General features: G+C 36.4%; 1 protein-coding gene across 2 annotated transcripts in view; it reads left to right on the forward strand.

Annotated features, from left to right (window-relative positions):
* Nucleotides 1-25267, forward strand: part of CAMK4 (calcium/calmodulin dependent protein kinase IV) — a 215498-nt gene that overhangs the window by 78137 nt on the left and 112094 nt on the right. For both annotated transcript variants that reach the window (XM_053225683.1, XM_015073014.3), the window contains one exon: nucleotides 24652-24730. In XM_053225683.1, the coding sequence (XP_053081658.1) occupies nucleotides 24652-24730 (79 nt within the window). The remainder of the gene's footprint in view (nucleotides 1-24651; nucleotides 24731-25267) is intronic.

Below are 25267 nucleotides of genomic sequence, written 5' to 3' on the forward strand. Positions count from 1 at the left end.
TTCCTGAACTTGAGGATCTTTGAGTCTTGTGGGTTCAGACAAAGAAGCACACACAGAAGAGTGGTGAGGTGTCACAAGACTGACAGCTGTTGGTTCAGGGTATTGTAGGGGCACGTAGGTTAATGATTCCAGGGCTTTTCAAATTAAAAATATTCTATTGTTAATAAGCATCCACACTAAATCAATTGCTGCCTGAATGATTATGTTAGTTCTCCTGGGTAAAAAGCAGAAAAGGCAACATGATCAAAGGCCTGCATTTGTGTGGAATTCTTCAGGGTCTGGAGCCAATATTCCACTCCCTCTCGGGGGCCCCTGGTTACTCTTGGGGGGAATGTGTGCCTATTTTTGCTACAATTAACCATCCTCATAAGAACTCATTGAAGCTGAAGCTCCTTAAGTTAAAGCCAAATCAAGACATGAGCTCTGACATCTGGCACTTCCTGTGTTGACCCTGGTTCTGAGCTATATACTACCGGCTTAGTTGTGGTAGTTCTTCCCCCGGGGAAGCTGTGGCCTCAAGTGCTCCTGGCTGTAGGTAGGCTATTTTTGTCTAATCCAACTTGCTTCTATCTGTATTAAGTGCCCCTCAGTCACCATCATCATCTCTTTAAAATGTCTATTCTATTTAATTTTTCTTATTTTTAAAAAGTGAGCTTGAAATAAATATGAGCTGGGTATAGGACTCAAGACTTCGGGATTTATTCCATCCTCAGGACCAGCAGCAGCCTCGATGCCATTTGGAAATGAGGGCAGAGGTTGGTTAAAGGATGATTAATGGGCTGGTGCCTTGACTTGCAGAAAAATAAATGGGAACTCTTGCAAATGCTTAGACATAAATAGACAAATAGTTTCTTAGATTAAAAATTGGAGTACAGGACAGGATTCAGTCTTTATAACCTGAGGAGTGTTTACTGACAACTTCTTGAGTATCTTTCCCTGGTTCATACATGTTACTTAGCCTAACAAGGCATATTTGGCTTCATTGTTTTTGGTGCAGGTTTGAGTTAACCACAGTCATGGCGTCCTGTATTCCAGACTGTACAAGGCTTTATTCCCCCTCCACCAGACATCCTACCTCTCTACCTCCACTCCTAGTAAGCCTCTATTCTAATGTGTTTGGTTGATGTCTTTGGAAATTAATGTATCATTATAAAATTAAGTGTTTTATGTATAAATATGCATTAGATATACCTAAATGATATTGTGCTACATAGTAAATGAGATGCTGGGATGTTGCCAGAAGTTCAGTAAGGCTCAAAATTGTTATAGGCAGTAATAACAAAAGAGGTGGGCAGGAGCCAAACGATAGAAAGCCTTATATGTCATGCTAAGGAATTTGGATTTTATCCATTGGTTCTAGGGGGTTATTGAAAGGTTTTAAAAGGAGTATGACAAAATCAGCTTTGAGGCTGAAAGTTACTTTGACAGCAGTGTGCAAGGTGGTTTATAGGATGTCAGGCCTGGCATTTAGTACATAGGGACTTCTCAACAATGATAGCTAGTGTTGCTTTTTATGTTTCAGTAATCTCTGTCCTACTGAACACAATATAGCTTTTAAATTAAGAGTATGTTCTGACACAATCACTTAAAGAAGGATCTAGTAAACTACAAAAAGTGTAATGGTCTTTTTTTTATGGTAGTCGAGCTATGTTAAGTCATTGTAAATATACTCCCTTTTCTCAGACGTAAAACAATTATTTGTGTTCATTTTGGGAAGCTTTGTCTAGTCTTCTGGTCTGTGGGTGACGATGAGCCCCTTTAGCTGAGTTCCTCCAACAGCAGCAGTGAGCTTGAAAGATCTCACACATACCTAGTCTAAGAATGGTATTAAAATATAGTTGAACTTAAATCGTGGCTTATGTGCAAAGAGAATGTTTTTAAAGAACCTGTCATCAATCTCTCTCTACTCAGAGCATTGCCTGGGCGAATGTGAGACTCTTCAGATCTCCCCTTCCATGCCTTCCCTTACCCCCTCTGCTATGGTGAGGAGATGTGGCATAAGGTTGTAATTAGGTCCAAGGCAAAAAGAAAAAAAGATATTCTAGTTCCTCTTCCTCAGATTTTCTAAAATTGGCTTGTGAAGGGGGCTGCCTGCTGCCATGTGGCAGCCACCACCTGCATCGTTGCTGGCTTTGGAGACTTGCTATGAGAAAGTGCTGGTATTAGTGTGCCACAGAGCTTGCCTTATACCTCTGTGATTTCTGTTTACAGAAGAATTGAGCATTGTGTGGCAAATCTCTATAAACAGGTGCTATGTTAAACTGCTCTCTCTTGAGAAGGAAAAATAGTGCAGGAGAGGGTAGAAGGACTACATAATGGATCAGAGGCTAGTTTGTTCTGGACAGTCTGTGGCCTCCACGGAATGTGTCCGGGAACATCCAGGTTTTGCATAGCTAGTATCATACCCTCTGTTCATATGACTGAGCTGTCATTCAAAAGAAAGTTGAAGGATTCCCTGCTTTTCTTGGGAAGTTTTTGAAAGCCTTTGAATTGTAAATATTATATAAAAACAGCTGTGTTTGCTGTCATCTTTGGTCTCATTCCCGTAGTGAATCAATGCGGGAGATTTGTCAGACTTCTCAATCTTCAGTAGCAGTGAGTTGTGTTGTGTTGTGTTGTTGTGGTTTTGTTTTCGTTTTTTGTTTCTCTGGTATTTTGTCACGGCCAATTCTTTTGGTATACGTAGAAAGCCAGATTAAAAGTTACACCTTTTTTTGGAAAAGTCAAAGAACTAAAAATATGACATGGATTTCTGCCCTAAAACTGTTAGTCCTTTTCTCTTTAAAGCAAAGCAAATTCCTTGTTTTTTTAATTATGAGTTTGGGTACAGAGAACTTGTTCATTCCAGGAAATGCTTCCATTTACTGCAAGGTGATGTACTCTGCATCATGGTACAAATGCTTCTCATGCAGCTACGTGCTAGGACCTTAAGATCAAAGTGGAGGACTCCTCACAGACTCCCGGCAGATGCGGCTTTGAGAGATTGCCAAATAAGCCAGATTGTGGTGGTTACAGGCAATGGCTCTACCACTAGAGACAACTAAGTTCAAATTCTAGCCTTACCTCTTACTAATTGTATGACCTTGATCAAGTAAGTAACCTCTCCAGGATTCAGTCTTTCAATCTTTCCATCTGTACAATGGGCATAAAATAGCTAGCTCATAAGGTTGCCCTGAGGGGCACCTGGGTGGCTCAGTTAGTTGGGCATCTGACTGTTGGTTTTGGCTCAGTTTGTGATCTTATGGTTTTGTGGATTTGATCCCCATATCAGTCTCTAGGCTGACAGCACAGAGCCTGCTTGGGATTCTCTCTCTTTCCCCCCCACTCTGCCCCTCCCCCACTTGTACTATTTCCATCTCTCTCAAAATAAAAAAAAAACATTCTCTCTCCTCCTCTGCCCCTCCCCCACTTGTGTTCACTCACTCTCTCTCTCTCCCTCCCTCCCCCAAAACAAAAATAAATTAAAATAAAATTAAAAAAAATAAGGTTGCCCTGAGAATTAGATGAGATGACACATGTAAAGAGCATAGTACAATGCCTGATCTAGAGTAACTGCTTAATAAGTGTTAGTTATTATTGAGTTTTGAGAGACCTGGATTTGTTCATAATATTCATGATTCCATTGATTCCATCAGGCTCAATCAGAATATCCATAGGTTTCCTTGACTTCTCCTTATGAAATATTCTGGCGTTTCTAGTGATGGCCAGAAATTTCAGGCCCAAATAGCTATTACTTCAACTAAAGAATAAAGAGAATTCTGCAGGCTATTCCTTATAAATCTTCTAGAACAGTTCATTAAACTCTCAGAGATATCTCTTGAGTTTAAAACACACAGTAGAAATGAGTTGAGGGCCAACAACCCACTGGTTGATGTGATTTTGTTGGTGGAGGGCCTCTACAACTCTTACTGTACCTTCAATGGGGCTATCTTTGAAACATTGGCTATGATATATATTTTGGAGACTACAGTCTGTAATGAGACCTCTTTTTTCCATCATTGGGTAAATAGAATTAAAACTAACTTCTTTGCAGATTTAAAACTCAACTTTAACTTAGACTAAGTATGAAGGATTTGAGAACTATTATTACACCAGATGGATGTCCCTTCTATTCTGAGTATCTGCCTAAACAACTTACAATTCTGTATTGGGTAAATCTCATCTTATGCTAGGATTTCTCAACCCTAGCATTATTGACATGTTGGGCCAGTAATTCTTTGTTGTCAAGGGTGGAGGTGGGTGTCATTCTGCGTATTGCAGGATTTTTAGCAACATCCCTGTCCTCTATTATCAATAACAAACACCACTTCACTAAGTTATGACAACAAAAATTTCTGCAGAGATTTGTAAATGTCATGGGGGGGGGGAGCAAAATCACTCCCAGTTGAGAGGCAATGACCTAACTATATAGCTACTTAGCATAGATAATTTTAATAAAGGTAAAGTTATGCAGCTTTAACATTGCTGCTTTGAGAAAGCTTTCTTTCTTCCCTTGATCACTCTGTCTTGTTTGGAAGGTATTCATTAAAGCTCTTCTTTCTTTATACTTACCCTTTTCTGTGGCATCAGCCATTACCTCCAGCCACGTTATGTGCAAGTTTTTTCTCTGAACATCTTGACTGGAATTTTTAGTTTTAAACTCTGTGTATCAGAACCCGATTTAAAACCTCTGTCTCCTAATTCTTTCTCCTTTGTTAGCCATTCTTCCAATAGCTCAGGCTCAAATCTAATCACCACTGACTTCTCTATCCAGCTGTCTTTGTCCCCTCTCATGTCTAATCGTTCCTAGAGATGACTTTTGAAATCTCTCTCTTACAACTTCCCATTCTCTCCTTTCATGCTACCACCATCTCCTTTTGTCTCCTTCAGGCTTCTGCTTCTGTGGTGGCTTCTCCACACAGAAGAGGAGAGGTGGTCCCTCTCCCGCCAATATATCCATCATCCGTTATCCTCTTATAGCACTGATTTTATTACTCCCATGTTAGAAACCTCAATAACTCCCCTCTGCCTAAGAGATTGATAACAGGTTCCCAGTCTTGGTGCTTAACTGTCCACACTCTGGCCTCATCTTTCACATTAGACCACTCCCTCACCCACCCCATGGAAAAGTCAGCCTAAAAGGTCTCGCTGTTCTTTGTGTGTGAGTCTTGAATCCCAGCTTCTGAGTTTTTGCTTGCTTCCATTTCCCAGAGTGGCCTTTGCCCTCTTCTCTTTATGGTAAATTCTTCCTATCCTTGAAGGTAGTCAAGTGATACTTCCTCTATGAAGCTTTCCCTAATTCATCACTTTTCTTTAAGTTACCATTGCCCTTTATCTGAGCTTCTTCCCTATATCACTTAGTTTTCTAGCAGCATGCCTAATTAGAGACTCAAGAAGGATTTTTTGAATAAGTAAGCAAACGAACAGATGTCTTCATTAACAAATAAAACTTGGAATGTTTTTCCCTTCTACTGAAAGGTATGTTAGAAAGTCTTTGTTATCAACTAATCTGTCATATTTAAGAAATATGAATAGCCACATGACTTTTCTGAAAATTCTTCCTCCCCATCACATGTTAGCTTTGTGACCTTGCTCATATCACTTGACTTGTTTGAACCTCTGTTGTCTCATCTCCTCAAATAGGTTATTGTTATGAAATGGTGTATGCAAAGTGACCAATACAGAGCCTGGAGTGTAGGGCTCAAATACATGTTAGTTGTTTGTACTTTTCCATTTAAACTATACAAAACGTCTTCTTTAAGTGGATTTCTTCTGTAAGGATTTCTACAAAATACCCAGTTTACAGACATGACTATGTGCTATTTGGATATTTTACTGTAGTGAAGTCAGAGGGGAGGACAGTGAAATGGGACTTAACTTTAATGTATGCTCTTTGAAATTATGTGTCAAATTATATGAATTGATTGTCTTTTTTTTAAAGTAATTTCTTGCAGTATGGGCATATAAAATGATAGGAGCAGAATCTTGCATATAGAATCCTTAAGTGTGTGTCTTTTTCCCCCATTAGGACAATTTTTTCTTAAGAAGCCACTCCTCAAAAGTATAATAGAAATTAATGCAAAAAGTAATCCCGTATTAAACAAACAGTTGTGTTATTTTGGGCAATGAGTCTGTTTAATGTGTAAAATAAGGTCAGATCTTTTAAATGTAGGATTTGGCTAGTTTCAGACTGTGTAATTTTGAGGAAGAATTAGTGATATCCTTTGATGCTCTTGAAACCACTCATGAAGACTCACCTTTGCCATCTTTGTTCAAATCCAGATATGACCAATAGCACACCAAAATCCATATAACAGAAAGCCATTTTAATACAGTTCTAACACTTTTTTCATACTCATGGGAATGATTATGCAAATTCATTTATTAGTAAATAGTATATCATAACCCAATTTTATACCAGTGAAACCTATCACTGAATAGAAAGTCTTGCTCTTCTTCAGTGTACTTACAAGGCTGTAATTACAGGAATGTAAATTGCTTTATGTTCTTCTGGAGAATATGAAGTATTGCTTCTGTGCCACATGATACACATTTTACATTCCAAAGATTGCTTCACAATTGACCAATAAATTTAATAGTGCCTTTAATTCAGAAAAGGAACAAACATATTCCATCATCTTTTCAGAATACTTTAGTTTTTTGAAAACTTTAAAAAGCTGATAGTTAAAAAAATACAAAAGCTAATAAATGAATTAATTCTTATCAATATGGTCATATACCCTAATATAATCTTGTGTTTTATTTCTGTTCCTGAATATGATTGAAAACCATTAAAATCATCAAGTGAGTGTCTTGTTAATATGTTGAAATCACTATTTCCATCTTCATATTGAACAATATACAAATGAGGAGAGTTGACATTTACCAGTATGGGAGAATTTGTGTTTAAAATGAACCAGCAGCAACTATAAACAACTTGAGAGAGCTTTCTCAAATCTTGACATTTTGATGAGGTGATATCAATCTGGGTGATGAAATGTCATTTACCAAATAGATTTGATATCAAAAAAGTATTTTATCAAAGATGAGAAGAGTGCAATAGTGGAATGGTAGGACAAATGGATAACATATATGGCTCCATACGGCCATTTCTGTTCCAGACGCTTTGTTTCCTGATAAACGTTTTGTTATCTTGTTTATTGCTCTATCGACTGGGACATCCTTCCATACCTTATTTGAAATGAATATACATTTGGGTGTCCTTTTGGGCAGAGTTCTTTAAGAAGAAAACTGTTAATTGAAAATTTTTATTTCTTCCTCAAAATTGGTAGTCAAAGGGAAAGGTTACTGTTTGCCCAGATAATTAGAAATTTTGCTAGCATTAGCTTTTCAATTGATTAAGGAGAGAAAGAGTGAGTTATTTTAATTTTATGTACTATTTTCCTTGTGAAATTTAATGACTATTGATTTGTTCAGACTAATTTGAAATATTAACATCATAGGTGGTGAACAGAACAGGGACTCCACTTTATTGATGAGGCTGTGTCTGTCTGACTAAGGAAGTCTTCAGTTGGGATTCTGAAATCAGATATGGGTAGAAATTCATTTAGCTCCATTTATGTGCCTGACACTATGCCAGGGTCTTTCACATAAAATACTTAATTTAATCCCCATGACAACCCTAGCTGTTGTTGATTATGATCTCCATTTTTTACATATGAAGAAATTCATTACTACTTCATTCTTATGTCTTTTCTTCTAAATCTTAAAGTCACTAATCCTTTTCCCCCAAGGTGTATAGGAGAAGCTAAATAATGTTAGTCTTAGAAAAAATGATTTCTATTTGTTGATGTTCAGCCAAATGGTAGACCATGTTTTGTTGTAAAGGCCAATCCTGTTTCTCGCAGCCCACAGCCAGTGGCAGCTTCATCTGGTGGATAGTTTTGATTGCAAGCTGAATGGTTACAAGGGAGCTTCAGTGCCATAGCCCAAATCCTTTTTGTCTGTGTAAGTTACACATGTTTTATGGCTTTCTTCAGGAAGCAGCTCAGCAGCCTAGGATTAAAGCTAAAGAGGGCACAAAGGAGCTTATCATTTTGTTTTGCTCATTAGGCAATAATTAGATGCCATTTCTAATTAATGCAGGAAGCAGAATAGACCACTACATTTTAGCCATTAAAAATTGTGTTTTAGGCCAACTCAAATTATTTCATGACCCTAAGCAAACATTACTGATAATAAAGAGGAAATTAACATTCTCCCAAGGGATTTCCAATCATTTCTAATCACATCAGTGCCCTGGCATGTGAACTGATACTCTAATGCCTAATCCCCCGCCCCCACCCCCCACCTCCTCTGGTCATCCCCACTCCACAGAAACAGGGCAGGAGATGTCACCAGTCCCCTGTGGAAGATAAGGCATCTGCTCAGTTGCTTTTCTGCGGCCAGCCTTTGCCATTTCAGTTCAGGGTACTTTGTGATCACCACGGTCCCACTTAAGTGTTTGCAACCATTTAGTCCCACCTCACCAACATTTGCCCAGGAGGCCCGTTCTGACATTTGGAAACAGACTCTCAGTTGTAACCTCCTTTTCCTTCACATTTTCTTTGAAGAATAGAACACCGAGGTGGCTTTTTCTTTTAACTCTGAGTCTCTGATAGAAGTTGAGTGATTGATCTTCCTCCAGCTCTGTGCACGCTTAGCTTTAAATGGATAATGAGGTAAAAGCGTGAAGATGCACAGAGAAGATTCTTCAACAGTCCTAGATAGTGTCATGTTTACCAGAGAACTGTGTTATTTGTATAAATTACTTGTCTTAAAAGAAATAGTTTTCTTAGGTTACATTATGGTTATATTATTAAAAGAAAAACGGGTCCAGAGCTTATAGTGTCTCGGTGTCTTATGGGCATTGATAAATCACCGGGAACAAGGAATCTATAATTTTAGTTAACATGACATTTGCAAGGAATAGGAGTAGCAACGTTCTGATCTATTTCATAGCTATTTAAATGTTCCCTGGAAGGCTGAGTGAGAACAAAGAGCAGAACAAAAAGTAAAGATATTTACTTCGGCACTGCAAATTGAGTCATTTTGTAATTGGATCCTGATATTGTTTGTGTTTTGAGGATTAAGAGCATTACAGGAATTCATTTTGAAATTTCTAGCTTGTTTAAGTTTGTCTCCTTTGCTTTTGCCCCAAAAGCAAAATGCAGGAAAGTTACAGAAGAGACACTGAAACAACAACAACAACAACCAACAACAACAACAACAACAACAACAACCAAGGAAATTCTGCCAAAAAAACATAAGAACTCAGAACTGAGGAAACCTCAGCCTTCCCTGTTTGTTAATTCTGATATCAGCAAGAAGGAATAAATAGAGCCTATTAATGCAGTTGATAAGTTAACATGCTAGGAGGATTTCTACCCAGAAACTAGAGATGCTTGTAAAATGGGGCAGGCTGATGCAGGGGCTGGATATACCAGAAAATGAATGTAAAACTTCAGAGTTACACTATACTGCAATTTGAAACATTTAGGTTACTTTTCAGGCATCCATTTGTGCTTAGGCAGATCTGTTTCGTAGACTCTTGTCTCAGAGGGTATGTTACTGCCAACTTCCCAAAGTGTTCAATTGGTATAAAGTCATGGTAAAGCTTGTTTTAAGAAAGAATTTGGGTTTTCATAGGAGAATGAAAGCACTCATTTGTTTTAAGCTTGGACCTGTAAGAAGTGTTTTATAGTATTTGTTAAATAAATGAAAAAGAATCATGTGTATCAATCAACAATTTTGTTTTTTTTTAAATATGAAATTTATTGTCAAATTGGTTTCCATACAACACCCAGTGCTCATCCCAACAGGTGCCCTCCTCAATGCCCATCACCCACCCTCCCCATCCTTCCACCCCCCCCCCCCATCAACCCTCAGTTTATTCTCAGTTTTAAAGAGTCTCTTATGGTTTGGCTCCCTCCCTCTCTAACTTTTTTTTTTCCCTGCCCCTCTCCCATGGTCTTCTGTTAAGTTTCTCAAGATCCACATATGAGTGAAAACATATGGTGTCTGTCTTTCTCTGCCTGACTTATTTCACTTAGCATAAAACTCTCTAGTTCCATCCACGTTGCTATAAAGGGCCATATTTCATTCTTTCTCGTTGCCACGTAGTACTCCATTGTGTATATAAACCACAATTTCTTTATCCATTCATCAGTTGATGGACATTTAAGCTCTTTCCATAATTTGGCTATTGTTGAAAGTGCTGCTAATAAACATTGGGGTACAAGTACCCCTATGCATCGGCACTCCTGTATCCCTTGGGTAAATTCCTAGCAGTGCTATTCCTGGGTCATAAGGTAGGTCTATTTTTAATTTGTTGAGGAATATCCACTCTGTCTTCCACACCGGCTGCACCAGTTTGCATTCCCACCAATAGTGCAAGAGGGTTCCCGTTTCTCCACATCCTCTCCAGCATCTATAGTCTCCTGATTTGTTCATTTTAGCCACTCTGTCTGGCATGAGGTGATATCTCAGTGTGGTGATATCTCAGTGTGGTTTTGATTTGTATTTCCCTGATGAGGAGTGACATTGAGCATCTTTTCATGTGCCCGTTGGCCATCTGGATGTCTTCTTTAGAGGTGTGTCTATTCATGATTTCTGCCCATTTCTTCACTGGATTATCTGTTTTTCAGGTGTGGAGTTTGGTGAGTTCTTTATAGATTTTGGGTACTAGCCCTTTGTCAGATGTAACAACTTTGTAAAACAAACATATTTAAGTGTTTTGGAGTCTATAAAGCATTTGGACTTACGTTGTGATCCTTACAATGACCATGGGAAGGATAAAGCAGGTGTGATTAGGTCATTTAGATGAGCAATCTGAGGGGTCAAAGAGGCCACGTGATTTGCCTCTGGTCAGAGCCAGCTTCATGGGCACATGAGCCGTGCAGTCACATGGGTTCCTGCACTCAGGAACCTGTATACTTGGTTTAATGTTTTGCTGTCACTGCTTTGAAATTCCTAATATTTAAACAAGGTGCCTTATGTTGTCTGAATGCAAAATTACATTTTCTTTTCAAATAAACCCAGAATCTAGAATCTTAAAGCCAGTAATGTATTAAAAAAAGCATAAAAAGTATTGAAAGGATATCTTTTAGTAGAGTCTCTTTTCTAAGAAAGAAGGGCAGAGAGAATTGAAGCACTTGATTTAGTTTACACAAGTGACTGAATCCCTTCAAACCCTAGTTTTTCATTTATGGCAAGAAGATGATTATAAATAGTAATGGTTGGTTTATGTAAGTATATTTCTTAATTTAGTAAATGCATTAGGAGGAAGTATGTTATTTATCTGACTCAAAGTGGCTTATTAAATAATAACTGGAAAAAAGGTGACCAGCTTTCCATATATATGGATTTAAAATTGGCAAAGTATATGGCTAGCTGAATTCACAATTTCTGTGACCCTCATGGCTTTGCAGTATTCCTATGATAGGCCTGTAAGTTGTCAGATAGTAAAACCCCAAATTTGGTTCCTGTTTTCTGGGATGAGTGAGATTCAATGAGTACTGTTTATAGTTCATAAGACTCTTTTAGAGCTGATTGCCTTTACGTAACTGTGAACGATAGTTATTTTTTTTCCCATGTGAATTTTATTACCTAAGTGGAAGAGTAAGAAGGCATTGTTTTTTGAGGGGAGGAAACCCCCAACAAACTGTATAAATACCAAGCTTTGCTATCCATCAGAGTCAATTCAACTCAGACAACACTGTCCAGAAGAGCAAAGTCCCTTGTGATTAGAAGATTGACTCTGAAATTGTCATGAAATGTCACTAATGAAACAAATAATCTGGCATTAAACATATGATACCATTAACAGAGAGAGGTGGCTGTGACCTGGTGGAAGGAAATACAAATATCTGAAAGAATAAATAGGACAATAATGTAAGTAACACTTTTAAATCCTAAACGGATTAGAACACTATGAATGTATCTGTTTTATTATGACAAATACTTCTGATAAAGATGGGAAACAGTAATTATGTGTAAGTGGACTCGTCTGAATTTTTATTTTTCTTCTTTTCTATCAACATTCTTCCTTCTTTCCTTGCTCCTCTTTTTCCTTCTTCCCTTCTTTCCTTCCCTGCTTTCGTGTGGCATTTAAGGCATCGTTATGATAAAAATAACAAATAACAGAGAGTTATTCATTCAGTTCCTTTAAATTCTCCAAATCACTATTTTGAGTCTACCATATGAGAGGTACTGGTAACAAGCTTTCATCCTCAAGATGAAATCCCAGTTTTACTTCTTATGAATTATGTCTTTTGAAGCAAGACATTGGCTTCCCGAACTGTAGTTTCTTTATGAACTGTGAATCATAATACTTACCTTGTCTCTTTATTAGACTGTTGTGATTATCATATCAGATTATTCAACTCAATACCTGAAATAGTTCTTGAACTCCAACTGTATATGCCAGGCTTTGTGCTGGGGACACAGATTGACAAGATACTTACTCCCTTAATTCAAGGAGCACACAGTTTATGCCCAGAGCTGCAAACTCTGGTGCTTACTGAGGCCAGGCCTGGATTGTAAGTGACTAGAAGCACATATTATAAAGCAGGGGGACTGATGGGCTTCCTGACACACTGTAGAAAGCGTGTCTAATCTCGATGGGGCAGCCTCTGCCAGCTCCAACTGGCTATGGTTATCCAGGAATGCTAGTCCCTTGTTTCTAGGCTTGGTTTTCTTAAAATGTGAAATATCCATATTTTTAATGTGGACATCCAGTTACAAAAATTGCCTAAACATTTTGTAGGCAAAGTGTATCTGTGAAGGGGAAATCCACTTATGGGATGGCCATTTGCAAGTTCTGGTTTAGATAGGCAGGCATGTAAATAACCACAAGGCAAAAATTAGGTACAGAAGTGGACCAAGCTAGCTTCGAGAATGGAGTGAAAAGCATTCCAGAGAATTCTAGAATGGAATGAGAAGATGTAGTATGTGTGCTATGACAGGAATCCCATAAGAGGGATGATTGTGTGGAATTAAAGATTGACTAAAATCTGGTTAGCCAGAAAATTGCAGGAGGTGATTCAGACAAAAAGGGCAGCAGGCTCAAAGACTCCATGAATTTGGTATTGCTGGATACACAGGGAGGGCAAGAAGAGGTGAGACCAGAAAAGAGAAGGGCACCAAACAATCTCACATGACACACTAAGAGAACTAGGTCCTTCTCACTGTCATGGGGGTAGTGAGGGGTATTGGGGCTCATGGGGGTAGTGAGCACCGAGGACAGACCTGGTCAGGTTTCTATTCTAGAATGGTGATTGTGCTAGTAGAAAGGAGGAAGATTGAAAGGAAGTGAGTCTAGAGGCCTAGATGGGGATCCTCAGTGCAGATGGAAATTATGAAGAGATTGAAATTTATTTGTCAACTAGAAAGCATTCTATTCATGTGTGTACTATTCATACAAGATATCACTATTTTTATATGATATTAAAATGCACAATTTTCCACCTCTGCCATCAAGATGAATTCTTTAGTCCATGGGTTGTCATAGTTAAACAGTAACAGCTTTGCTTTGCTTTGCTTGCTTGCTTGCTTTCTTTCTCTCTCTCTCTCTCTCTCTCTTTCTCTCTCTCTCTCTCTCTCTCTCTCTCTTTCTTTCTTTCTTAGTGATCACAGAATAATGATGCCTCTTAAAATTGATGGTGTCTTTGACACAGTGAAATAGAATAATTATCATGGACTTTTGACCATGAAACTGAAATTTGAAGCAGAGAAGTGGAATATATTATAGGAAGTGATAATCCCACCTATATCTCTGGAAAGGAGCCTTTGTATTTGCTTTGGTTACCAGTTATTCCTATTTCCTGAATGTTCATTAAATCAGGGGAGGCAAATATGTATGCCACAGGATCTGGGCAGTGATGTAAATACATAAAGCTACTAAGGGGAGTACAGGCCCTCTCTAAAAATCATTTACTACTCTGGTCTTATCAACTACTGCTGGACAGAAATTAAAAATTAATGTTTCCAGATTCAAGAGAAGTTGGAAATCTGAACTTTTTGATAAATCCCTCAATATTTATGTGTTGGCAAGACATTCAACATTTAAAAAAACCCTGTGCAGGCCAAACATCTGTGTGTTAACTAAGCTACCAGCCTTGTCCCTGCTAAGCTTCTTATTGAAGGAGTGATCATACTGATATCTAATACTTACAGTTTTGTAATATTAAATGCTAGATGTTGCTGAATGTCAGTGACAAGACTAAGTCACAGCTGGGAGAGATGAAATCTCTTCCTTGTCTGTAGCAACCATCTGGTACAGCTCCCAGCCACATGAATCCTTTAGAAGCAGTCTCAAGGTCTGTGATCTGAAATGGGTTTGTTGTTTTGTCCTAAGATATGTCTGTTTGATCATCTATTCAACAGGAAAAAAATCTTGGCCACAATGTTTTGACATAATAAAATTATATCTCATGCCTCAAAATTCCTTTCTTCTTCAGAAACAATAACAGAAGCTATTGATGTTTAAAAGCTGCCTGGAATGCCAAAGGGAATTTCTAAGTTCTGCCTTTATGGATTTATCATTCACTAATCTCCTTCTAGCACAAGCTTTGTCAACATTTGTAATGCACTGTTAATAAATGCATAAAGAAATAATACATTGTTTTTCTTTTTTGCAACAATAATGTCTGCTTCAAACTTGATAAGTTGATAAAAATGAAGACTGTAAGGGAGAAGTTCTGCTCTGGCAATGATGGAGTAACAGGTACTACATTTATACTTCTGTAAATTACTGGACATAATGCATGGGATAGTTGTTTTTAGACACTAAACAGGACTTTGGTTCCGGAGAGAAGGGAAACACAAGGTGAGTACCACACTCACCATGGTTCTCTCACTGGGGACAATGTATAGTGAAATTTTATGAGACCAAATAGGATCAACAGAGTATCAGAGAAATAGGCATGTACTGTTAGAAGACATTGGTTCTCTGGCCAAGCCAAGGTGAAAGACTTTACTGAGAACCTCAGATATTTGGTTGAAATCTCAACAAGGTGATACCTTGGGAGTATAGACCACACCCTAGAGCAAGGACCATGACATTGGACCAAGAACAAAAAACAAATAGATTTGCTCTAACAACAAATAAAACCAAAGTGGACAGGATCAAAAAGATGTGTCCACAATTCCACCACCAGCTATTGAAAAAGGCAACTCTTTTTAAAAAGAAAATAATATAATCCAGACTCCCTAGTATGTATCATTTAAAAATGTCTATCAAACAATAAAAAAATACCTAGACATTTAAAGAAGTAGAAATATGGATCTGTACTCAAGGTGGGAAAAAGCAGTCAATAGCACAGACTTTGGAGATGACCCAGATGTTGGAATAAGCAGATGAGGAGTAGAAAACAACTACAGTACAAACATTCAGGAACATGAAATAAAATAGTTACATAATGTGTAAACATATGGGGCATCTCAGAACAGAAATGGACACTATAAAAAAAAAACCCTAATGGACATTTTAGAATTGAAAAGTACATTATGTCAAATTAAAAATTTATAGGCTTAAGAGTGGATTAGAGGCCACAGAATAAAGAGTCAGTAAACTTGAGGACAAATCAATAGTAGTCATCCAATTTGAAGAATAGCAAAACAGTTGGAAAAAGGAGCAGAACCTTTGTAATCTGTGAGAAAATATCACGAAGGCTACTATACATGCAATATATGTCCCAAAGGGAGAGGAGAGAAAGAATTGGGCAGGAAAAAGAGTTTAGAGAAATAATAGGCGAACATTTTCCAAATTTGGTAAGGAGCCTTGCAGATTCAAGAAGCTTATTGAGCAGCAAGCATAATAAATGAAAAGAAAACCAAACCTAGGCATATAGTCAAAAGCCAGAAACCAAAGGTAAAGATAAAATCTTTAAAGCAACCAAAGATGATATGATATATACAGGGAACAATAATATGAATTATGGCTAATACCTCATCAGAAAAAAATGGAAGTCAGAAGACTGAATACTTTTAGAGTCCTAAACGCACGTACACGTGCGCGCACGTGCACACACACACACACACACACACAACACACACACACACACAACCTGTCAGCCCAGAATTATACATCTAGTAAAAAAATTTCTCAAGAATGACAGATAAATAAAGACATTTTAAAATAAATGAACACTGAGCAAATCTATTGTCAGTGCACATGAACCACAATTAATGCTCAAGAAATTTCTTTGGACTGAAGGAAAATAATACAAGATGGAAATTACGTTTTATAGGAAGAAATGAAGACCATTAGAAATAGAAGAATATAGGTGATAGGTAATGTAAAAGACTCTTTTTCATTCTTCTTTAATATCTTTTAAAACATCTAATTATTTGAAGCAAAATAAAATCATCGTGGAAGTAAAATACATGAAAACAGTAGTTCTAAGTAGGATAGGGAAGGAAGGGAAGGTGGTAAATGGAATTACTATGTTGAGGTTTTTGTATTTTACAGCATTAAGCAGACTATGAGCAGACTATAACAAGTAAGGATATATACTGTAATCCTGAGAGCAACCATTACAAAAAGTAAAACAATAAGGTATACCTTAAAGGCCAAGAGAAGTATAAAATAGAATACTGGGAAAACTATAATATTAAATCCAAAAGAGAGCAGGAAAGTATAGAAAAAATAACAAAGACCAAATGAAACAAATAGCAATGTGGATGACTTAAACCCAACCATATCATTAATAATGTTTATTGTAAATGAACTACTCAAATTAAAAGGCAAAAAACAAATCATCCAATCTAAGAATGAACAGAGGAACCAAACAGACGCTTTTCCAAAGAAGACATCCAAATGGCTAATAGGTACGTGAAAAGATGCTCAACATCACTAATCATCAGGGAGATGCAAATCAAAACCACAATATGATATCACCTCACACCTGTTAGAATTGCTATCATCAAGAAGACAAGAGACAAGGATGTGGAGAAAAGGGAACCCTTATACATTGTTGGTGGGAATGTAAATTGATGCAGCCGTTACAGAAAACAGTATGAGGTTCCTTGAAAAATTAAAAATAGAATTACCACGTGGTCCAGCAATCCCACTTCTGGGTATATATACAAAGAAAACAAAAATTAGGATCTTGAAGAGAGATCTGCATTCCCTTATTCATTGCAGCATTATTCACAATCACCAAGGTATGGGAGCAACTTAAGTGTTCATCAACAGATGAATGGATAAAGATGTTTATTTATGTATGTATGCATATATATATGTATGTATGTAGCCATGAGAATGAAGGACATCCTGCCACTTGCAATAATATAGATAGAGGGCATTATGCTAAGTGAAATAAGTCAGGCAGAGAAAGAATATGTACTGTATATATCACTTATATGTGGAATCTAAAAAAGCTGAACTCAAACAGAGTAGGATGGCAGTTGCCAGAGGCTGGGGAAATAGTCAAAGGTTACAACCTTGCACTTATAAGATGAGTAACTTCAGGGGATCTAACATACAGCTTAGTGATTATATTTATAGCATTATATACTTGAAAGTTGCTAAGAGAATAAATCTTAAATACTCTCACCACAGAAAAGAAATGGTAATCATGTGAGGTGATGGAGATGTTAAACTAACCCTACTGTGGTAATCATTTCACAATATGTAAGGGTATCAGATCAACATGTTGTACACCTTAAACTCAGACAATGCTATATGTCAATTACATCTCAATAAAGCTAGAAAAAATTTATGGCAAACAGTATACAAAAACAGTAGCATATATTGCATATTGAAATTATTAGGCTTAAGTGAAGGTGTGAAGGTTGGATTAAATGGATATATATAAATATAGTAGACATGTTATAGTAGATGATATGGAATAGAAGGGAATGGGTCAGGGAATGGAGAAGAAAGGTGACAAAAAGAGCTGTAGCTATCCTCAGAATGTATGGTGGCATTAAACAATTGATTGGAAATTCAGTTCCATGTGTGCTACAGGTATGCACACACTCATTTAAACAGAAAAGAAAAATAATAAGTCTTCATAAAGCGTTTGGTTAATTGATTCTAATGGCCAACATATGAGGCAGTAAATATTTTAAAGCAAACAAAGGGAAGGACTGAGAAGAGTATCAAGACCTTTTATGTCCACAGTATTTATTGTCACATTGCTTTTTTTTCTTTTTCTTTCTTTTTTTTTGTCACATTACTTGCTAATTGAAAAGAAATACTTAAGGCAACCTGATAATTTGAAGCTGTTTTTTGTTTGCTTTTTTTGTAGCTAAAATTCAGCATTTGGATTCCAAACCTTCTTAACCACTTACTTTATCTTAGGGCAGGGGTTTTGTTAAATTTTGTAACTAAAGGCATCATATTTAAGCCAGTCCTTGCAGAGATCCAGGACTAGGAAGAAAGTCACACTAGGTGCTGAGAGTAATTGTTAATGGGGTGGGGGGGGGGGCGGTGAGAAACCGGACACTCACCAAGTAGAGAATATAATAGTTCATGCTTTGAGTTGGGGATCAGAAGTGAAGAGTTAAGCACTTGCCAGGATAGATCCTGAAGAAGGGGGTATAGGTCAGGAATTAGACATAAAAGACTGGGTTATAGAGCAAGTTAAAATCAGGGTGAAATGACAAATAAGACTGTCAAGAAGACAGTTACAAGAGTCCAGATAAGGCCTCAAGTAGGAAGATGGGTCATGGCCCTAATAACTGAAGCAGAGTGCTTGCCCTTGCCCCCTGCAGGATTTAACAAGAAAAGGGAGAGTGTAGTTGTGGATAGACTGAAATTCTGAGCCCAACCTTATTAAAACCTTCGGCTTCTAGCACTTCTTTAAAATCTGGGGTTTACTGTCATTCCTTGACATGATATTTTTGAGATTTACTTCAGGACTGTAAAATTTAACTGACTTGGAAAACCTCCAGGTCTAATCACAACTTTCTAAATTCTAAAGGTTAGCCCATTCTTCAAGTTGTAGATTGAAAATGCCAAATCAGTAATTAAATCATTTCAGCAGCTTTTCCTCCTGTTCTTTGTTGGTTTAAGGTTCAGATTTTATTTTTGTCTTTGGTGACTGAAGAACATCTTGAAACACTTAAGTATTGAAGAGCACTGAGGGGTTGCAGCTGACAGGGATGCAGAATGAAACAATGAAAAACTGTCACTGCAATGGGGCAAGATGTGTGCTGACATTAAACATTTAGAGACTTTGACTCTTTCAGGCTCCTGTTCCTGAATATGACTCTACTTTCACCCCCAAGAAGAATCAATTTTGAGGTTATAACCAGTCTTCTTAACAATTCATCTAATCTAAAAAAACAAAAATCAATGAAAAGAACAGGCTGGTTAAATAATAGCAAGTCAATCATGTAGAAGAAATACAATGACATGTAGAGTTGCACACATTATGTTTTCAACGTATGATTGACAGTTCTTATAAATCACAGCCTTGTTCTTCAACCTTTCCCTAATGAGCATTCAGAGGATCTTTCCTGAAAGCACATACACATATTGAAAAAACAAAAAACAAACAAACAAAAAACTTTAAATGAAATGCAAAAATAAATGGAACAAGAAATCGATGCATTGAAATGTTTTAAAATGATTAATATTTTGACCTAACTATTAGAAAAAACATTCAACATTGGAAAAAGATAACAAGATCCTTTGGTTCCATTTCAAGACCCATCCCATTAAAAAAAAAAAAATGAAACTCACAACTTACGAGTCTTCACACACTTGACAAAGACCATTTTGAATGACTATGAAGCATATCATTACAGAGACCCCTGGGGCCATGCAGCATAGTTAACACCCCCTCCAGACTTCTCTGTTTTAAGAGATTCTGTATCTGAAGTTCTCTTGCATTTCCAAAGAGCAAGTTGTCAGTCTGATGCCAAGGGAAGCCAAGCTCTATTGCTTCAACCTCAAAATCACAAAAGTCGTAATAAGTCCTTCCGTAGAAAGTCAATCACTGATTTATAGCCTTCCTTACTGGGAGAATGCCCATGATTCTAAATGGTCTTAAAGTTAGGCATTTTCATCCTAATTCTCTAAAACTTCCTGAAACATGGTTTCTTTCTAGAATTATATGAACACATTTTAAGCTAATCATTTAATTTCAGCAAAGAAAATAGGTTATACTTTAGAGAAATTACTTAAATGTTATTTTCATATAAATTTATTTCAGCTGTTCTGTTCTTTTTACTTAATCTTTCCATCCTCTAAAAAAAAGCAAAGTCATTCCTAAAATTGCAACTATGTGGGGTTATGGATATATTAACTAATCTTATTGTAGTAATTATTTTACAGTATGTACATATGTCAAATCATTACGTTGTACACCTTAAATTTGCATGTTACATGTCAGTTATATATCAAAAAGGTTGAAAAAATTAAAAGATGTGTTAATATTAATAAGTCTATTAATTAGCAAAATGGAATCTCTTAATAGATTCCTCATGTATAAAGAGTAAAAAATTAAAATTAAAAAAAATGTTTTAGGTTATTTCTAGCATACTTGTGTCCTGAGGTTGATCAGTCAAGAATGTATTTTGTTAAAAATTTTTGGAAGACTTTTTACTAAGACAGTGATTTATATACTGAAATTATTGACAGGTTAATTTAATGTGATAAGGAAATTAAGAAATGGATGATATTTAATATATATCTTTTACATGAATATTTGAGTATATTAATTTTTCAATTGGTATAAAAATGGGTATAAGATATTTAGTTTTCTTCAGTGTTTGCGAATCACTTTCCCTTGAATTTCTTTTCTTTTCTTTGCTTTTTTTTAAAAATTTCATGAGTTACCATTAAATAAACATAGACTAAGTTGAATGATATGGCCTACATTTTGGTAATTTTTTAAAAATCTTACCTTTGAACAATATGGTTTTCTTGGGAAGATTTTTCACTGTATTTTTTATCAAGGTATGATTACATATAGGAAGTTTCACCTATTTTATTCTACATCTCTACCTATTTTAACAAATGTATATAGTTGTATAACTACCACCACAAGATATACAAGTTCCATCATGCTAAAAAACTCTCCCATACTCGTTTGTAGTCAGTTCCTCCCTTATCTCTGAGAGCTAATCTATTTTCTGTTTTGCAAGAATATTATATAAATGGAGTGACACAGCATATAGTCTTTTGAACATGGCTTCTTTCACTTAGGGTATTAGAGAGTCATCCAAGTTGCTGTGTGCACACTAGTTTGTCCTTTTTATTTCTAGATAGTATTCCCCTATGTGGATGTGTCACAGATTGTTAATCCATTTTGCAGTTGAGGGATATTGGAGTTGTTGACAGTGTTTGATGATTATTAATAAGCTGACAAAAAGATTTGTTTTCAAGTTTGTGAGTGAACATAGCTTTCAGCTAACTTGGGCAAACACCTAAGAGTGAGTTGGATGGATTGTACGGTATTCTTAATTTTATAAGAAGCTGCAAAGCTGTTTTCCAAAGTGGCAGTACCATTTTGCATTCCCTCCAGTAGTGTATAGGTGTTAGTTGCTCTACTTGTTTGCTAGCTCATGGTACACACAGTCTCTCTCTTTTCTTTAAGGCGTTCCGTTAGGTATGTAGTTGTATCTCATGGTGGTTTTAATTTTCATTTCCCTAATGACTAATGATGTTGAGCATCTTTGTGCAAATTTTGCCACCTATATATTTTCTTTGGTGAAGTGAAGTATATGTTAAAATCTTTGGTTCATTTTTGAAATCCATTATTTTTTATTGATTGGCTTTGAGTTTCTTTGTAATTCTAGATAGAAGTCCTTCATCAGATACAGTGACTTGTAAAAATTTTCTCCCTGTCTCTGACTTTCAAAGAGTGGATATTTCTAATTTAACTTAGGTCCAGTTTATTCATTTGTTCTTTGATTTATTGTGCTTTGGTTTTGTATGTAAGAAATCATTGCCTAACTGAAGGTCACAAAATTTTCTTTCATGCTTATTTTTTTTCCCAAGTTTTAGAATTCTAAGTTTTATATTTATATCTGTGCTCCATTTTGAGAATTTTTTGGTAGAGTGTGAGTTTGGATAAACGTTTTTGTTTTGTTTTGCTTATTTGATGCATATGAGTATCCAGCTGTTCCAGCACTATTTATGTTGGAAAGACTGCCCTTTCTTCACTGAATTGCCTTTTTTACCTTTGTTAGAAACCAGTGGGCCCTATATGTTTATAACTGTATCTGGATTATTTTTTTTTATTACCTTCTTTTCCATGTTTATTCTTTCTCCAACACTGCTCTCTTGATTACTGTAGCTGTGTACTAAGTCTGGAAATCAACTATGTGAATTTTCTAACTTTGAAGACAATGTGTATTCTGCTATGTTTGTGTAGTTTTCTCTTAATGTCAGTTTAGGTTAGTTTAGTTAATAATGTTCACTCGTGCCCTGGGGCACCTGGGTAGCTTAGTCAGTTAAATGTCTGACTCTTGATTTCTGCTCAGGTCATGATCTCACCAGTTTGTGAGAGCTCGCCCTGCAGCATGGAGCCTGCTTCAGATTCTCTGTCTCCCTGTCTCTCTGCTCCTCTTCTGTGCACACACTCTCTCTTTCAAAATAAACATGTAAATAATAATAATAATTAAAAAATAATGTCCATGTCTTCTATCCTTGGTGATAATTTGTCCATTTATCCTATAATTTCCTGGGAGGGTGTGTTGAAGTCTCCAATTGTATTTGTGGATTTGTCTTTTTATCCTTCAGTTCTATCAGTTTTTGCTTCATGTACTTTGAAGTGATGTTGTTAGGTACATGCATATTTACGTTTGTTATGTCATGCTGGGAAATTGACCCCTTCATAATTAAGTAATTTCTATCTTCATATTTACTCTGAAGTCTGGCTGACATGATATTGATATAGCTATTTCTGCTTTCTTTTAATGAGTGTTTGCATAGTATCTCTTTCCTATAATTTTATTTTTAACATATATATGCCTTTATATTTAAATAGGTTTATTGTACACAGCATATAGTTTGATCTTGGTTTTTCAATCCAGTCTGCTGATCTTTGATTTTAATTAATGTGTTTATAAAGTTTATATTTAATGTAATTACTAATATGATTAGATTAAGATCCACCATATTTTTAACTTTTATTTTTAATCTTTTGTTTCTTCCTCTCTCACATTTCATTTTTGATTATTACATTTTAGTTTCATTATTGATTCTTTTTTCTTTACTGATTATTTAAGTTATTTTATTCATTGTCCTAGGCTATACAATATACATCTTTAATTAATTAGAGTCTACCTTTAAATAATTTCATAATACTTAAGATGTAGTATAAGGATCCAACAGTATTTTTCTAATTTATTCCCCTCTTCTTTGTGCTGTTGTCATGCATTTTACTTTACATATGCTATAAATACAATGCATTGTCAATAGTTTTGCTTTAGATAGTTATCTTTTAGACAATTAAAAATAAAGTTGAATTTTATATTTACCTCTACTTATTCTGTTTCTAAAACCCTTTATTTCTTGTGTATATGTTATGTCTTCCCAAAGTTTTTAAAAATGCGTTGAAATTTTTCTTCTCTATTGGCACATACACCACCAGTTCCTAACTTTTCCTGACTCTGTTAAAAATGGATTGTGAATGGGCAGTAAGGAACATGTTTGATTTCTATAATTCGTTCATGCTTACTCAGAATTTCAGAATCATAGGATTGAGTATGTCATAAGAGGTCCTTTAACCTAATATTCAAAGCGTGACAGATTGACTTCAACTGATCTTATTTTAAGATTTATCGGAAGTTCTCTTTCTGAGGTTGTAACTTAAGCCTGCTTGGTCTATGAGCCTCTTTTGTCTCTATTTCATTGTCTTCCTCTCATGTGTAGAGAGGGAACATGAGGATCACACTGTCTGCTTTTTAATATTCTCTTTTTAGTATGTATGTGTCTTTCATGTGTGAAGATAGTTATTGAGTCCTTTCTTGCCATTCCCCATTATACGTAAGACACATTCTGTACTTGAGTTTTTTATAGGGAGGTAGATCTACTTTTTCTCTGTATGTCTTTGACCATTTCTATAGTATTTTCTCCTGAACTTCTCACATAATTATTTTTGTTAGGGCATATATAAATAAATGGTAACAGTGTTCACCAAGATGAAAGATCCAGAATCCTTGTGGGACTGATGTTGGCTCTGGGAGAATGCCAGGGCATCAAATGAATTGTTGTAAATTCACAGGGTCCCCTGTTCGCTTGCCCCTCTCCCTGGAGCCATATGGCTAATTTTACTCCAGACACATACTTCTAGGAAAGTTCAGGGACTTTGAACGAATTTGGTGGATATCCTCCAAAAGCTATGTTCAGGTAGCATTCATTCAGTGTTCAGGTTTTGCTACCTGGACAAAAGCTATTTTCAGTAGCAAAAGCATTCAGTAGGCTCAGTTATGCCAGAGCCTACTGAATGCAGCAGCAGCCCTGGGCATGTTATTTATATAGGGATGGGCCAGGAGGAAAAGAACAGAATGGAAAGCTAGAATTTTTCTGAGCAAACTGTATTTAGTTGTGAGGAAAAAAAAATACTCTCGACAGTTGGGCTGGTCCTATGGAATAACTTATAAACACTTGTCAGTTATGAGGGTAACTGCAAGAGATACTTATTTTCAAGCTTTCCCCTTGATTTCATGTCCAGAGCATAACATTTTCTTTTTGTCTTTTTCCCCCTCAAGGGGTGCTACATCCATTGTGTACAGATGCAAACAGAAGGGGACCCAGAAGCCTTATGCTCTCAAAGTGTTAAAGAAAACAGTAAGTTTATTTCATTATATAACAGCATCTTTAAGGGATCTGTGACCTGGAGAAGTCAGGAACCCTAATTCACAGGACAAAGAGGTCAGAGAATTGCTGTATGCAGCTAACTCATTTGAATCTTTATTATGAGAGTGTAGCCAAATCTGTTGTTTTCTGATGGAAACTGTGTGCCTCTTTGAAAGCAACTGGATCTCAGATTGGATGTGGTTGTTGGGGATAAGTGTGGTAAGAAAAAGCATTTAGAGCTGGGAGATAGAACTTGCTTTGTATACCAGTCAAATTTTCAGATATATCTGTGTGCATGCGTGTGTGTGTGTGTGTGTGTGTGTGTGTGTGTGTATTTTATATGTATATAAAATCTCCAATCACAGTTTTATATACTAGAAAATCTTGCTGTTTAAAAATACCTAAGTGAAATACAAATAGAAGTATTTGTGAAAGGAGTCATCAGCTTCTAAGTTGATTTTCAAATGTTGGGTTTGTTTTGGTAGAGTGCAACCAGACTAATGTCATCGTTTCAAGGACTGAGCCTGC

This window comes from Acinonyx jubatus, chromosome A1 (genome assembly GCF_027475565.1).
Source record: "Acinonyx jubatus isolate Ajub_Pintada_27869175 chromosome A1, VMU_Ajub_asm_v1.0, whole genome shotgun sequence".
In the NCBI taxonomy this organism is placed as follows: Eukaryota; Metazoa; Chordata; class Mammalia; order Carnivora; family Felidae; genus Acinonyx; species Acinonyx jubatus.